Source organism: Gasterosteus aculeatus, chromosome 2, assembly GCF_964276395.1.
Source record: "Gasterosteus aculeatus chromosome 2, fGasAcu3.hap1.1, whole genome shotgun sequence".
Taxonomy (NCBI): Eukaryota; Metazoa; Chordata; class Actinopteri; order Perciformes; family Gasterosteidae; genus Gasterosteus; species Gasterosteus aculeatus.
Window position 1 is genome coordinate 643,057 of NC_135689.1, and position 17,002 is coordinate 660,058.

Consider the following 17,002-nt stretch of genomic DNA (forward strand, 5'->3'; position numbering starts at 1 on the left):
AAACCTCCACTTTAATTAACCCTCTGCTCGGCCAATCAGGCGCTATCTCGTTAAGGCGTCACCTCACTAATCACTCCGTCTCTGTGGGACAGGAAGTGCTGGACGGATAATTAGAGAAGCCGAGACGCCGTCTGCAAACTTCACCTTAAGCAGAAAGAGTTCAATCAACGCGAGCAGGGAGGATTGTGGGAAGGACGGGGGGTGGGCGGGTGGGGGGGGGGATTAAAAGAACCAGACACACGTCAGCCTCTCCACACAATGTTTTATCATCAATAATATTTCTTGATGTTACAATAATTTGCGTCATGATCAGTCTCATAAATAGATCAGTTGATTCTTCATACAGTTTAAAGTCATATCACGAGATTATTTATATATTATATATATATAAATAAACACGTTAGAGTGACGGGCCAAGTCGCCATGCGGCACATAGACAGATCCCGCCCCCTCAGAGTGAGTCGATATATTTAATATTTCCTTTTGTTTACGCGCCATCTGAAAATGTAATGAATCCATTAAAAGAGAAATAAAAAGCTGCACTGGCGACACGTCAAGATTTAAAGTGAACATCAGACCGAGAACTAAAAACAAAACAATATCCACGTGGTTTCAAGCAGGAAGTAGACACGGCCCACGATTTCAGTCATTAGCATGCAAAGATGACAGTTTTTCACTCTTTTCTGCACCATTTGGTGTCCAGTGGGGATGGAAATAAGATACACAACTAAAGTGACAGTTCATGTGATCCAAGACATAGACACATCCCTGCAGAATTAGCGAGAGCAGACATTAACATCAGGAATTTAGCTGCAATTAAATTCAATACTATTACACTAATACAAATCGTGGCGCTTTAAACAAAATAAAACACATCATCAGAATTTTTGAATGTTTGTTATAATTCTCATTAAACAGATTTGTTGACCATACAAACCCCCTAAAGCATCCAAATTAGTGAGATCGTTTGAAAATTGAAGAGAAATATATATCGGTCATCCCTGCCTCAGCTCGGGGAGAAATTATGAATTAATAACCAGTGTTTGAAAAGTTGTAAACAAGAGAAGGGATGCAGAACAGTTCATGTGGACAGCAGGGATTTAGGAAATAGCCACGACCCGAGCATCAGTGCTTAAGTATTAAGTTGCATACAAGGAGCCCAGGAAATAGCCAGATCACAACCGACTGCACGAGGAAAACAAACAAAATGACATTCGTTTGGATAGCAGGGATCTGTACTCCAGGAAGTAGCCGGGACCCAACAAACGGGGTTAGTCTGAGTCACAAAAATATTTACAGTCAGTTACAATGGCGGTTTTCCAGGTTGTAGCCAGGACCCAGAAGAACTGGGTGGTACAGTCTAATTACAGTACATTCAATAGCAACATAAATGAGTCGAACAAGTTTCTTCTTCTACGCCTTTAAAACTTACCGATGGTTCGGTTTATTTGAAAAACAGGTTCCAGCATTTAGTCGTAACCTAGAAGCCTTAAGATAAGGAGATGGTGAAGGCTCCAGATGTTAGTCTGAGCCCAGGAATGATCCATGTCGACTTGCGCAGGGAATGTGAAACGGAAGAAATGTTGGTTCCAGGTGTTAGTCGGTCTTTTCCTTCCAGGTGAGGAGAACGAAGGAAATGGATGGATGGATGGATGGATCCAGACGATAGCCTCATCCCGACCCGGCTGCACCGCTATCTTTACTGAGACGGACTAATTCCTGGGAGAGAACCTCCAGGTCCTACAGAGGGACAGCAGATGCATCAGGTCCACTGGTCTGCGTCATTGGTCATTGATTGTGGATCAGGAGATTCTCACCTTCTGCAGGTGCATGTTCTTGGTCAGCTGCTCCTCCAGCATGTTCTGCAGCTTCTTGTTCATCTCTCTCAGGTTCTCGTCTCCCGGCTTCACCAGATCTCTGAGGACCGAGCCCAGACTCCCCCGCTCGCCCTGGGAGCCTCCGTGACCTCCGTGTCCCCCGTGCCCCCCAATGGCGCCGCCCGACACGTCTGAGGAGACAAAGTTAGCTCGAGATCAGTAAACACAATCTTTAACAGCTGTGACGCTAGCTGCCTTAGCTTAGCCTAGTTAGTTAGCATGCTAGCTTTAGCAGGTTATGCGCGTGTGTGTTACCTATGCGGCTCTCCATCACGTAGGTCTCGATGATGGAGCTCTTCCTACAGATGTCTTCAGCCATCGACGAGCAGCTGACCTCCAGATGTTTCACCTGAAAGAGGAAAACAAACCCTTTTGTACTTCGTACTTACAGAACTCGTGTACTACGAGGCAGTAATATACCAAAAGTACCCCTGATGCTGAATACTGGCCTTCTCTACTATGATTTACAGGTATTTTCACCCGTAATCAGTTTATTCTATTTACATTTAATGATCTGTAGAGCAGCAGGAAATGGAAATCCTCAAGCAAGGTTTTGAGGCACTTGTACAACACTGAGGTAGAAGTACATTATTATATTCCACGAGTTTGACAACTAATTCATGAAGAGCGTTCCCGTTCAGAGGATCTGCTCACATATTGATGAAGGTCAAGCTCTCCTCACCTTCTCCTCCAGCATCCACTTCTCCTGCTGGACCTCGGCCAGGCGCTGGAACAGCTCCCCCACCTCGTCGTCCGACAGCTCAGCGGGGCGCTGGGACTGAGGGCTGCCCCCCCCCGACTAAAACAAACAACGGGATTCAGCGTCACACCGAGGAGACAGAAGACAAGCGGGAGCAGGAGGACGGCTGGACACCTTTGTACGAGTTCAATAAAGTTTTATTCAAAGCGAGAAGCACACAGAGCAGCTACAAGGTGTTAGCTGCTCATGCTAAGAGCAATAAGCTCACGGCTATGGATGTTCAGACCGCTAACGTTAGCTTAGCTTGTTTATCTGGTATGAAGACGCTGAGTAACAGTTTACTGACTTTAGAATGAATAGAAGTACTGGTAGTAGTGACTAGTGGCTCCGCCCACCTTGTTCTGATTGGTCGGCTGGGCCTCCTTTATCATGTCCCTGTAGGAAAAGGAGGAGACGGAGGACGAGTCTCCGGTCTGCTGGGTCCGACTGGGACTGTTGATCTCGGACAGAACCAGCTCCTCCAGACCTGCAGAGAACGACTCATCATCTATTCAATTTATTAACAAATTATGAAAAATAAATGGGATGGACGTCCCTCTGACACGGGGGTCCGTCCCTCACGCGGGGGTCCGTCCCTCACGCGGGGGTCCGTCCCTCACATGCAATGAGTGGGCAGAGCAGAAATAGGCCTCTGATTCTCAGGTTTATGTGCAGTAGCCTCTTAAACATTTATCCCTCCTCATAGATTATACATGAGGCAAAGGACTGCCCTGCACCGCCGTGCGTGTGCGTGTGCGTGCGTGTGCGTGTGCGTGTGCGTGTGCGCCAGCAGACGCCAGTGTGTCCACGTCAGCTCAGGGAATCAGAGCGCCACATTAAATATTGAGCAGCAGGTTCCGGGCTGAACCAGAACCTCCTGAAGGAGGGTCAGCGCGCCGGCGCTTACCGGTCACCTCACAACCCGTCTCAGACGCACGTCTCTCCTTACTAAAGCGTTTACAGGGGAGCGCCTTAAATACTGCTCCACTTAGTTCCTCCTCGGGTTCCCTGCTGAAGCTTAACGGACCTCATCACTTTATGGAGATCAATGAGCTGCAAATGGACGCGACTGGAAACTAAATCTGAATAAAATATAGTTTATACTTTTTTATAAAGCTTCAAAATAAAACCTGGAGGAAGTGTGGTTTGCTGTTGGGTGGGCGGAGGAAGCGGTGACATCACAGTGACATCACAGTGGGTGTACCTGTCCTGCTCTTGCTGTTGGTCAGTATCTCCTGAAGTCTCTCCTGCAGCTTGTCGGCTCTCTTCCTCTCCAGCTGAAGCTGGCGCTTCAAATCCTTCAGCTTCTCTCACACACACACACACACACACACACACACACACACTTATTACTTTGCATGCACGATTGATCTTAAAGTACTCTCCCCCACCGGTACTCACCGCTGCACTTCCTTTCTTCTCGAGGATCCGTTGTCCATCCACCGTGTCTTTGATCTCCTGCAGAGACGAAACCACGCAAACGTCAAAATACGGTTTAATCAGTTTGACGATTAACTTCCAATCTACGTCTTTAATATTCAGTCAAATGTGCGTTAAATCAACCGGGAGCTAGTAGCATAGCTGCTAACGGCTAAAGCGCAGCCGGTCCCATCGTGACGCGTTCAGGGTCAGTGAGGATTTACAGCGTTGTCATGGTGTGTTCATGTGACCTGTGAGGTGTAGTTGTGGCGTTGGAGGGAGACGTCGCCCCCTGGTGCTCATCAGAGAGCACTGATGTCTGATCGGTTTGTTCCAGCAGTACTTGTACATCCGCTGTAGTACTTGTACCTGTTTGAGCTTCTCGATTGTGTCCTTGTGTCCGTCCTTCTGTTTTTCCGCCTCCGCCAGCTGCTGCTTCACCTCCTCCATCTCAGACTGCTTCTCCTGCAGGAAGGACACACGAGGAGGAGCTGATCTCAGGTCTGCTGGAGGAACTCCTCACAGTGATTGTGATATCAACTCACACAACATCATATTCATTTGGTTCAAATGTATTTTTCTTTGGAATCATCCAAGTGTCAATTCGTTTCCTGCTTTCTCCCAGAATGAATAAGTACGAGTCGATGACTCATAGAAACGGACTGAAGGAGCAGGTGATTATATCAAGCGCGCCCCGGTGGGAGGGACACCTGACCCGCTGCTAATTGGACTGTGTTGTTAATTAAGTGATAAGGAGCTCGGTAATCAGCGCGTCTCCTCGGGGGGGCGGTAACGATAAGGAGACTTAATCGTTAAATGTTTTCATGACTTTATGAAGACAAAGTCTCAGCGTCTGAACTCATGAACACGCTCACTGTTTACTATTTAAAATGTTAAAGCTCAACATGAAACACAAAAGAGCGTCGACTAAAGCCGCCACCAGGAGACCGGACGCGGCCCGCAGGCCTCATGTTTGACAACGCTCCTCATTGGTCCTCAAATAAACCACATCTCAGTTTAAGTTGGAACATTTGGTATTAGTGGTAGAACGACGTTTGGTTGTTTCATCAACTAGGCTCATTTGAATAAAAGGGGGCGGGGTCAGGACAACACATTTACATATGAGGAAGTATCTCAAGGAACTAAAGCAACAAAACCCTTGTGAGTGTGTGTGTGTGTGTGTAGTCGTGTGCGTAGTTGTGTGTGAGTGTGTGTGTGTGTGTGTGTGTACCTCCAGCTGCAGTGTGTGTCCTCTCTTCACTCGCTCCATCTCTTCCTGATGTTCCAGCGAGTTTGTTTCTATTTTCTCCTGCAGAGAACAAATCAATAATCAATGAGTTTTTGGTACAGCTATGGCTAGCAGCGAGTGATGCTAAGCTAACGGTAGCGCTGACCTCTGCCTCCTTCAGTCTCCTCTCAAACCAGCCTCTGGTTCCCTCCATGGACTGAACCTGAGTCTGAAGCTCCTCCACCCGGGGCTGAAGACCCTCCAGCTCTTTGGCCCGGGCCTCAGGACACAATCACGTTATTGATTATGTGCATTTGAGGATTATTGATCTTTGTACGAGATATATTGATACCTTCTCCTCTCGGAGCTGCTGACGGATCTCCTCCTCCGAGCGGTTCTTGTCCTCATGAAGGCCTCGAAGCTCCTTCTCATAGCGAGCCCTCACCCCCAGGACCTGAGGGGGGGGCGGTGAGGAGAAGAATAGAGGAGGAGACAACCAGAATAGAGGATACAAGGCAAGTCACAGAAAGAGAAAATAAGGAAAGGAAGATAAGAGACGTGTAAATATTCACTTTACTTGACTTTCATTTGTTGTTAATTAACAATGTGAAGGAGAGCAGAAGAACAATGAAGGTAAAGAGGAAGGGGAACTGCAGAAGAAGAGGAGGAGGTCACCTCCTTCTCGTGCTGCAGCTTGAGCTCTGACTCCGCCTCCTTGTGGTCAAACTTCTCCTGGTTCATCTGGATCGCCATCTCATCCAGCATGGCCTTCCTCTTCTCTGCCGTCTGCAGACACACGGCACAACAGTGAGACTTCCTAAGAAGGCTTCTCAGCAACTTCTACAGAGGTGGAGACCGTCGTCACCATCAACCACCGTGTGGCGCGGACCCTCCACTGCGGGAAGGCCCTCCAGCGTGTGATTGCAGGAGCAGGACATTTACCCCACCAGGGCCACCAGCAGAACCAGATATCATCAAGGACAAAACCCCCCAGCACAGACTCTTCTCCGGCCATTAGGCAGAAGCTACAGGAGTCTGAAGTCCAGAAGCAAGAGACTAGCAAGCAGCTTCTACCCGCAGGCCATCAGGCTGATGAGCAGCTCGCTCACAAGCCCCCCGATAACACACACGATGTCACCAATTCCTGTGCAATATTGGCAAAAACGCATGGTGCACTTTAACTTAAGCTGCTGTAAAGCAGCTGGGGTTCAGTGTCCTGCTCAAGGACACTTGGACATGGGACATGGAGCAAACGGGGTTCGAACCGACGACTATGTGGTTCCCGGCGCACCCTCTCTACTCCATGCACCACAAGTGTGTGTGTGTACCTTCTTGGCCTCCTCCAGGTCTCTCAGCAGCTTCTCCTTCTCTTGTCCTTCTTCTGTTAACTGCTCCAACAGCTTCCTGCTGGCAAAACTGGATTCCTGCAGGAGAGAAGATATGAAGACCTCATCTCCCCTTGAAGGCCTCTCGTTCCTGTGTGTGTGTGTGTGTGTACCTGCAGCTGGGACTCCAGGTCGTCCCTCTGAGCCGACATCACTTCCCTCTCAGCTCGTCTCTGATGCAGCTCCTGCGTGAGCGCCTCCTGCTGCTCGCGGAGGAGATTCACCTCCTGCGTCTTCACAGTCTGGATCTGTACACCACGAGGAGAAGAAGCACTTCATTTACCCAGTTGTTACAACAAGCGCTCAGCATGGTGACGGAGGGGAGGGAGGGACACACAAAGCAGATTAGATCAGAGCAAAGATGCTCCACCAGCCAGACTCCATTCAGCAAACCCCTCATTTAAAAGTCAGTTACTCTTCTTTGAAGAAAGAACCAAACGAGAAAGGACTTTTCAGATTCATGAGGCCATTAATTCAGTTTAACCTGTATCTGTTCAATGAGATTAAGTTACAGGGGAAACTCTTTATTAAACATCTGTAATGAACCCGTCATCTTGATAGATGATACACTGAACATGTTGATTTAACGATGAGCTCATGATGATGCTACGATGATGTCATGAACTCATTTTGTTTCTCTGGATATGTGAGACTTCCGGAAACAGAGGTTATATATTTTAATATTTTGAAGAGGAAATAGAGAGCTGGAAATGTTAATGACGGTTTCCCTGGAGATAAGCCCCTCCCCCTTTTCTGCAACCCTCCATCTGTGGTTACGGTTCTAGACTAAACGCAGCGAGGTTACTCAGAGATGACGTGGTGTGACACTCTATTCAAGGTTCTCTGGGTTTATTACCTGTTCTAGAGCAGCGAGGTTACTCCTCAGAGATGACGTGGTGTGACGCTCTATTCAAGGTTCTCTGGGTTTATTACCTGTTCTAGAGCAGCGAGGTTACTCAGATGACGTGGTGTGATGCTCTATTCAAGGTTCTCTGGGTTTATTACCTGTTCTAGAGCAGCGAGGTTACTCAGAGATGACGTGGTGTGATGCTCTATTCAAGGTTCTCTGGGTTTATTACCTGTTCTAGAGCAGCGAGGTTACTCAGATGACGTGGTGTGATGCTCTATTCAAGGTTCTCTGGGTTTATTACCTGTTCTAGAGCAGCGAGGTTACTCAGAGATGACGTGGTGTGATGCTCTATTCAAGGTTCTCTGGGTTTATTACCTGTTCTAGAGCAGCGAGGTTACTCAGAGATGACGTGGTGTGACGCTCTATTCAAGGTTCTCTGGGTTTATTACCTGTTCTAGAGCAGCGAGGTTACTCCTCAGAGATGACGTGGTGTGACGCTCTATTCAAGGTTCTCTGGGTTTATTACCTGTTCTAGAGCAGCGAGGTTACTCCTCAGAGATGACGTGGTGTGACGCTCTATTCAAGGTTCTCTGGGTTTATTACCTGCTCTAGAGCAGCGAGGTTACTCCTCAGAGATTACGTGGTGTGACGCTCTATTCAAGGTTCTCTGGGTTTATTACCTGTTCTAGAGCAGCGAGGTTACTCCTCAGAGATGACGTGGTGTGACGCTCTATTCAAGGTTCTCTGGGTTTATTACCTGTTCTAGAGCAGCGAGGTTAGTCCTCAGAGCATCATTCTCCTGCAGGATGTTGTCCACCTGCTCCTGACTGACTGCGCTCTGATTGGCGGCCTGCAGTACCGATAAGCCGCAGGGTGGTGGCGGCAGAAAGCACGGCACAAAGAACCAGGAATAAAACACCAGAACCAAAGGAAGAGAAAAAGATGAGACGGAAGAGAAGGAGAAGGTTAGAAACACAGAGCAATAGGTAGAAATAACAGCAGGCATGTCCACTGCCAAAGCGAAACAGGAAATCATAGTTCAAGTCTTCCATGAGTTATTTCTTTTACTTTTTGAACTTGAATGGACAACGAGGATGAGAGCGAGCCGGGAGACCAGGAAGTGCCTGCGATACTGTACAGGTACTGTACGTAACGATACGGAACCTGAAGATGTGCAGTATTAGACTCCCCGGAGATCTGAACAGTTTAGGAGCTACATGACAATGATCTGTTTGTCTGTATACGCTTTGTGCTGTAGATCAGGATACAAGGTTATATATAAATAGCCGGCGCTGCCTCCAGGTTTCATAACAAAGGACAGACGATGCCGTGATGTCATGATTTCTGCAAAAGTCAGTTAGCATAATATCAGTAATTATATATATATATTATATATATAAAAGCAATACGGTACGAGAGGCAGTACCTTATCTTCAATGATGTTACAGTTCAAGGGTGTTCTGTACGTGTGTTGATGCAACAGGCAAACAGCAGCACCAGGTTAGTTAGCACAGCACCACAAGTTGTTGGACATTCATTTGTGCGTCTGAAAACATCCCAGGTCTCCTTGCGAGATCTCGCACCATCTCATTCATTCACATCGCTCATGACGTCCACCTGAATTGTCCTCTTTAGCTGAAAGGTGTCCTAAATTTGTTTGCAAATGCTTGCATTGCCCGAAACCGATAATTAGCAGCATTTCCAGCCTTTTTTCAGGGATCGCCCCCGAGGTAAACAATGAAACGACAACTAACAGTCTCACAAAATCGAACGTCAACCGTTACTGCGCAGTGAAGTGGAACGCTCAGGTCAACGCAAACAGGTGTGCAGGACTTTATGGCGCAATAGTACACCGGGACTCACACAACCAATCAGAACGCTGGATTTCATCCACCCGTATTATAAATGAATACTGATTAATGTTTCATAAGTGATCCGACCTTTGAGTGATTACAGCTGATTACAGAGTGTGTGTCTGCGTGCGTTACCTGGTCCCTCAAGGTGTGCACCATCACCTCGTGCTCCCTCGCTCGGCTCTGGATTTGCTCTCTCAGTTCGGCCGTCGTCTAAAAACACAAAACACACGTCAGCTCGCTATTTCTGAGGTACTTCTACTTCAATTGAATACTGTTGGCTCCAAGTTAAAATGAGCTAACGGCTAACGCTAATAGAGTTTCATGGTGAGTACTTCTTCACTGTGGTATTACTACTTTTACTCAAGTATAGATCGGAGTACTACTGAACTGTGGTACCTGTACTTCTACTTAAGTAGATATCAGAGTACTTCCTCACTAAAAGTACTACTACTTTTACTGTACTTTGTACTTTGTGTCCCTAAAGTCCGACCTGATTGGCTGCCACCACGTCCGACTGTAGTTTCTGGATGCGGATGTTCGTGGCTTTAAGCTCCTCCTCTTTTCTTTGGTTGATCTCATCGATCTTTGTCCTGCAGGTAAACAACAACAACAACAACATGTCAACACGCAGAGGGAATAGTACTGCTAGTGACGAAGAGTAGCTGTACTGGTGCAGTAGTACCAGTAGTAGTATAACAGAGCAGTAGGCACAGCTGTACTAGTTGTGGTAGTACTATTAGAGTTCTACTTGTGTAGTAGTAGCAGCGGTTACACTAGTAGCACTAATGGAAGTACTAGTAGAAGTAGAGTAGTGACCTGCTGTCGTTGTACAAAGCCTCCTTCTCTCCCTGGAGACGCTGGAAACTACAAACGCAGAAGAAGAAGTCAGAATTAAACAGTCGATATCAAAGCTCTTCTTCATGGTCCTTCAAGTAGAACTACATCTGGTACACAAACATCTTTATGTACAAATACACATGAGGCTAAACACACGTCTTACCTGTCCTGCTTCTTCTTCAGCTTGTCAGACAGCTGGAGGACAGACGGAGAGAGACAGGAAATCATGAATAAAATCTCTCATTATTTTTATAATATCCTTTAGAATATGAACCCGTAAGTGATCAATAGCTGGATTACCTTGGCGATCTCTTCGTGGAGTTTGGTGACTTCGGCCTGTTTGGACTCCTAAGACAAAATGTTTTGAATTATCTTCTATATTATATAAGATCTCCTATTATCAAAAACTCTTAATGTTAATATTGATTCATGTTTATGCAAGATGTTGGATCCATAGTGTGTGTGTGTGTGTCTCAGTACCTCCACCCTCTGGACCTGCTCCATCAGCAGCCTCTTCCCCTCCCGTTCCGGGTGGAGCTTCGTCTCCGTCTCTGGTCCAAAGCAGTGTGTTATTGGACAGAGAGCCGACCAGCCTATCGCTGCCTGCTTAGCTACTATCTCCTCTACGCTCCTCTCTGACCGGCCTGAAGGGGGGGGAACCAGTCCGTCAGGGCCAGACGCAAACTATGGAGCACGCGATGCGTTCACTGACATCTCGTTCGTCCCAGCACTGAGGATGCGGACTGTTAAAAAACTAAGCTCATCGGGTTTTGGGTCAAAGCATTATTGATGAATAATAATTATTAGTATTATTAAAGAGTAATAATTCATTATTAGTTGTATTAATACATAATGGTGAAGGTGCCTTCAGAACAAAATTAGAGACAAGGTTGTCGCAGCATCACCTGCCGGACCATTCGCGGTTCTTCATCCGCTCTTGACTAGAGGGGGAGGGGCTTATCTCCATGGAAACATTGATTAACTCAGCCATTTATTCCGTTCCTGCTCAGTACTCACTTTGAGAGTCTCACATCAAGAGGAACTAAAGAACCTCGGCATGACATCATCACAAGGTGCGTTCACTGTATCCATGGAGACACACGCAGGCTGGCTGCTGTCTGTCCGGCCCACTAAACAGCTGTTCATGAACAGCTGGGTATTATATGCATGTCCATTGTCAGGAACACATGTAGAATTAAATATCTATGCCCCCTGTGCTGTATATTATTCATTCAATTTGCAGAATTGCATCAGATAATTGGCCTACAAATCAAAGCGAAACAAATTCACAAGGAATGGATAAGCCTATGACGTCATCATGAAAGTGATACCCGATCGGATCAATAAAGATGTGACTCCTCTAGTGCAGATCTAACGAGTCTTTACAGAAATTCACATGTCGAGCTCCCCTTCTTTAAATGAAGTCAGAGCTTCACGTGTTAAGCTGCGTTCTCTGTAGTGACCAGCAGGGGGCGACTCCTCTGCTCCCATAGACGTCTATGAGGAAATGACTCTACTTCTCTGTAGTGACCAGCAGGGGGCGACTCCTCTGCTCCCATAGACGTCTATGAGGAAATGACTCTACTTCTCTGTAGTGACCAGCAGGGGGCGACTCCTCTGCTCCCATAGACGTCTATGAGGAAATGACTCTACTTCTCTGTAGTGACCAGCAGGGGGCGACTCCTCTGCTCCCATAGACGTCTATGAGGAAATGACTCTACTTCTCTGTAGTGACCAGCAGGGGGCGACTCCTCTGCTCCCATAGACGTCTATGAGGAAATTACTCTACTTCTCTGCAGTGACCAGCAGGGGGCGACTCCTCTGCTCCCATAGACGTCTATGAGGAAATGACTCTACTTCTCTGCAGTGACCAGCAGGGGGCGACTCCTCTGCTCCCATAGACGTCTATGAGGAAATGACTACTTCTCTGCAGTGACCAGCAGGGGGCGACTCCTCTGCTCCCATAGACGTCTATGAGGAAATGACTCTACTTCTCTGTAGTGACCAGCAGGGGGCGACTCCTCTGCTCCCATAGACGTCTATGAGGAAATGACTCTACTTCTCTGCAGTGACCAGCAGGGGGCGACTCCTCTGCTCCCATAGACGTCTATGAGGAAATGACTCTACTTCTCTGAAGTGACCAGCAGGGGGCGACTCCTCTGCTCCCATAGACGTCTATGAGGAAATGACTCTACTTCTCTGTAGTGACCAGCAGGGGGCGACTCCTCTGCTCCCATAGACGTCTATGAGGAAATGACTCTACTTCTCTGCAGTGACCAGCAGGGGGCGACTCCTCTGCTCCCATAGACGTCTATGAGGAAATGACTCTACTTCTCTGTAGTGACCAGCAGGGGGCGACTCCTCTGCTCCCATAGACGTCTATGAGGAAATGACTCTACTTCTCTGCAGTGACCAGCAGGGGGCGACTCCTCTGCTCCCATAGACGTCTATGAGGAAATGACTCTACTTCTCTGTAGTGACCAGCAGGGGGCGACTCCTCTGCTCCCATAGACGTCTATGAGGAAATGACTCTACTACACGCGGATTGACAGGTCTCTAACAGACCATTGGGCGACAGTGGCACATAGAGTAGAGAGGGTGCGGGAACCGCAGGGTTGGCAGTTCGAACCCCGGCTGCTCCATGTCCCATGTCGAAGTGTCCCTGAGCAGGACACCTGATCCCCACCTGCTCCCCGGGCGCCTTACGGCTGCACACCGCTCCTACTGCGTGGGACATTTTTAATGCAATGAAGGTCGCTTTGGATAAAAGCATCAGCTAAAGGACCTCGTAGATCTGATCTTTAGCTTAGCATAACGACTGGAAGCCGTCTCACGGCCTCAAACGCAGCGGCCCAGTGGAGGATTAATAAATGATAAATGAGCAGTAAACTCACCGTGCATCGGTTTCTCCAGGAGCTCCAGCTGAGCCTCGCTCTGCAGAGTTCATCGAGATGATCATATAAATATATATACACACATGATAACATTACATTCAGGTGTGTTGAATTAAAAACAGCGTTTTTGACAAACATTATCAACTGTGTAGGGAAAAAAAGACTTGACATAAATAAATGAATAAGGAATAAACTAATATTTATTAGTCACCTGTTCCAGCCTCTCATTGGCTCCGTCGGCCTGTGGCTCCTCCCCCCTCCCTGTGACGCCAGAGACTCGGTTTGCGGCGGCCGGCCCGTCCGTCTCCGTGGTAACGCTCGGGTTGGCCTGGTCATAGCGCTCCTGGAAGCCTGAAGGATAAATCTGCAGCTAACTTATTGATTTGTGTATTTATTGATTAAAAAGAAGAGTCACTAGTTCAACAGGTGGAATTCTACCTCCAAGGTGGTTAAATGTGTATAGTTAATTATAATTAAACTGTGTCTAAAATACACGCTTCCTGAAGTGATTTCTCTTACTTGAAAGATTTAGTCTTTAGAAGAAAAACAAACTTCTAAATCACAATTAATGAATTTCAAAATGACAGCCCTAATTAAAACCTTTTCAGCCTGAAAAGCCACCTTCTGAATCACAAAGACCAGGTCGACGCCCCCCACAGGTGAACAAATGAAACGCACCCTGATTAAAACATTTAGAAACATTTGTGGTCTTTTTAAAAAACTAACGCAGACACAGTTCATCCCGATTGATTCTGCTCCCGAGCTTCCACATCATACCTCAGGTGGGTCCACCTCCCCAGCATTGGCCAATCACAGCTCACCTTTCATCTTCTTCTGGAGGGCGGCGTTTTCGGCCCGGAGGCGGAGCAGCTCTCCGTCTACGGGGCTGGAGGCGGGGTTTGATGGAGGGCCTGAGGAAGCTCCTCCCTCCTTCAGGCCCTTGTTCTCCTGTTCCAGCTGTTCAATCTGAGTGCATAGCTGGAAACAAACGGGAAGGGTGGTCACGTGGCTCTGTGGTCACATGGCTCTGTGGTCATGAGAGCCGCCATGCGAGCGTCGGAGAGGAGACGGTGTAAATATAAACGACCTGATGACCTGCTTGTGTTTCAATCTCTCCTCTCCTCTTTTTCTGCTTCTGTCTCTGCTGCCAAAAGCTCTTTCTACCGATCCAGAATCCAATCTTCATTTTCTGACCCCAAGAAACTATTTTTGATCTTCTCCAACCTCCTCGAAGCCCCTAGTCCTCCTCCCCCCTCCACCCTTCTTCGAGGAGACTTTGTCAACTACTTCACCAAGAAAATAGCTGACATACGCTCCTCTTTCTCAAACCCACCTCCTCCTACTCGTGTCCCACTGGCTTCACCTCTATCGCCCTCACTCTCCTCCTTCACCCCCCGTCTCCTAACCAAGTTCTTACCCTAGTAACCTCTGCCCGTCCAACCACCTGCCCTCTTGACCCCATTCCATCACATCTTCTACAATCTATCACTCCCGACCTTCTTCCTTTCCTCACCTGTCTCATCAACAACGCTCTGTTATCTGGATGTTTTCTCTGAAGGAGAAGAGTCAACCCTCTCCTGAAGAAACCCACCCTCAACCCGTCTGAAGAACACAACTACAGACCTCCTCTCTTCTTCCCTGATTGTCCAAAACTCTTGAACGTGTGATCTTTAACCAGCTCTCCTCTTATCTCCACCATAACAACCTCCTTGACCCCCACCAGTCAGGCTTCAAGGCCGTTCCACAGAGACTGCTCTCCTCGCTGTCTCAGAGCAGCTCCACACTGCTAGAGCTCCTCTCTCTCCTCTGTCCTCGTCCTTCTGGACCTCTCTGCTGTTTACTACTATTTTACTTATCTTATTTTATTTACTTATTACTATTTTACTACTATTACTGTTAAGCACAGCAGGTTGCTAGGCAACAGGAGCAGCGGAGGTAAAGCTGATGTCGCCGTCCCCCCGTAGGCCAGACTTTGGGGGCGGTCTCCTTTCACAGACCGCTTGGTGTGGTTCAGCCTCTAGAGGACCCGGCCCATGGAGACCAGAAGGCCGGGTCCTCCTTAGGATGCAGCCCACCAAACGAGACACAGCTATAGTGCCCCCCTCTAAAGTGGGCGGTACCTTGGAGAGCTCCGTCATCAGCGTGCTGTTCTGCAGGCGGAAGTCCTCCTCCTGACTGTGGAGTTTCCCCTGAAGCATCTCGTTCTCACTCAGCAACGCCTCCACCTCCTGTAACCACGGCAACAAGTGGGATCAATAGATACCAATACGTGTTAGACTTTATTGTGCATCGTCTTTGCACCAAATGAATGCTGCATGAGATCACGACAAAAATAAAACAAAACGTGTAAAACGTGAAATTGAATTCCTCAAATAAATAGAACAATGCTAAAAATACTGAAAATACAATCAAATGTTTAAAAAGAATTCTGGATTAAAACAGTCGACAATGAAAACTCACCTGAGCTTTTTTGCTCTTATTCAAAGCCTGAAGGAAAAATAATAAATAAAAATATTATTTAGAACAAACGACAGGTTTGAGATACAAGTTAGATTTGATAATCTGATTTAAAATCAGGAGGCTTCACAAAGAAATTAAACTATCCGGTGAAACTAATTCATTTCTGTTCATAAAATGAATTATAATAACAAATATAAATTATTACCTTCTGTGCTTTGATAAAATCTCTTTCCAAAACAACATTTTTCTGACGGACAGCGTTCAGTTCTGAAAACACATCGATCAGTTATTACTCTTAACTAATGAATGTTTAAACTGCGTCATTATTCAACACGAAACAGTTCCCAGAAACAATCAGCATAGAAGTACACATATATTTAATAACACATTTACCTGTTGAGTTCTTCCTGAGTTCATCAGACAGCTGATAGTTCTGAGTCCGAAGCTCCAACAGCTGAGTCTGAACACACACACACACACACACACACACACACACACACACACACACACATCTATCAATACACGTGTGTACGCTTACTGCATTTTGAACGCAGTACTTTATCGGGTACTAGAGTATCTTCACTGTGTGTATTTGTACTGCAGTGAGTACTTCTTTATGCTATGCTACATGCATGCACGTCGGCTCGTGGATGCTGACGCTGTAGCTCGAGGCTACAAACAAGCGTTAGCTTCCGGTGAGCAACACGGAACCATTCCTTTCCTCCCATGGGCTAAGCTAAGCTATGCTAAGCTAAGCTAAACTAAAGCAGACCAGAAAACCAACGAACCAGCCGGCTTGCATGACCCGCCGTTACACTGTCGGTCACAAACGACCCCATCAGTGTGTGATCGATCTGATCGATACCTCGGTTTAGATTGACGTGACGTCACTCGGAGAATAACGTTTAAAAACCCGTTAGCTGCCAACGGCAGTTCGGTTAGCATAGGTTAGGTTACGGTTAGCATGCGCGAGCTAACGTCCCCGCCGGCGGTGCCGCCCCTGGCAGCAGCACTGACAGGTAGCGCGCGTTATTCCGGCAACCGATACGCACACCTGCGGGCACACCTGTTGCGTTCGTAGGCCTCACCTGCATCCGATGGAACTCCTCCTCCGACAGAGCCTGCGACATGGCCATGTTTACCGGAGCGGCTAGCTAGCAGGAGGCTAAGCTAGCTGCGGCGGCGGAGACGGAGCGGAGCAGCGGCGCAGCGGCGCGACGACGTCTCACTCTGACACCGATTCCCGGAAACCAAAAATGAAACGCGTGTTTAGATTTATTGTGAAAATAGTTCACTACAAGTCACGGTGACACTAAAAATCTTTCTTCAACGTATTTGGATTTTTTTCTGATTGTGTAATATGGTGATTAGACACATAATGAGACGGGGACAGAACAACCAAAAGAGATTCAAAGTAAAGTTAAATCAGCTGTAATATGAAGCAAACACCCATTTGA

The 17,002-nt window shown here is 47.3% G+C and overlaps 1 protein-coding gene across 4 annotated transcripts; it reads right to left on the reverse strand.

Annotated features, from left to right (window-relative positions):
- Positions 1-245: 245 nt before the first annotated feature.
- gripap1 (GRIP1 associated protein 1) lies at positions 246-16,907 on the reverse strand. Of its 4 annotated transcripts, none has more exons than XM_078081162.1 (29): positions 16,634-16,907; positions 15,939-16,005; positions 15,751-15,812; positions 15,546-15,572; positions 15,206-15,313; positions 13,907-14,063; positions 13,297-13,436; positions 13,086-13,125; positions 10,672-10,742; positions 10,492-10,539; positions 10,355-10,386; positions 10,171-10,218; positions 9,845-9,944; positions 9,487-9,564; positions 8,256-8,348; positions 6,762-6,896; positions 6,592-6,687; positions 5,939-6,049; positions 5,616-5,717; positions 5,430-5,543; positions 5,267-5,344; positions 4,405-4,500; positions 4,018-4,074; positions 3,821-3,920; positions 2,973-3,103; positions 2,560-2,676; positions 2,133-2,226; positions 1,818-2,008; positions 246-1,740 (listed from the first exon to the last, which is right to left on the reverse strand). In XM_078081162.1, exons 1-29 carry the CDS (start codon positions 16,679-16,681, stop codon positions 1,672-1,674), a joined length of 2,610 nt encoding a protein of 869 aa, XP_077937288.1. In that variant the 5' UTR covers positions 16,682-16,907; the 3' UTR covers positions 246-1,671. The 4 variants fall into 4 exon arrangements, with proteins under 4 accessions (XP_077937288.1, XP_040049347.2, XP_077937297.1 ...); XM_040193413.2 differs by having other exon boundaries at positions 10,672-10,835; XM_078081171.1 differs by lacking the exon at positions 8,256-8,348.
- Positions 16,908-17,002: the final 95 nt, after the last annotated feature.

Coding starts and splice junctions, on each gene's coding strand:
- gripap1 (XM_040193413.2), bottom strand. CDS start 16,681: ATGGCCATGTCGCAGGCTCTGTCGGAGGAGGAGTTCCATCGGATGCAG. Junction 10,836..13,085: donor CCTGGAGAAACCGATGCACG/GTGAGTTTACTG, acceptor CCCCCCCTTCAG/GCCGGTCAGAGAGGAGCGTA. Junction 2,009..2,132: donor CGTGATGGAGAGCCGCATAG/GTAACACACACG, acceptor TTGTCTCCTCAG/ACGTGTCGGGCGGCGCCATT.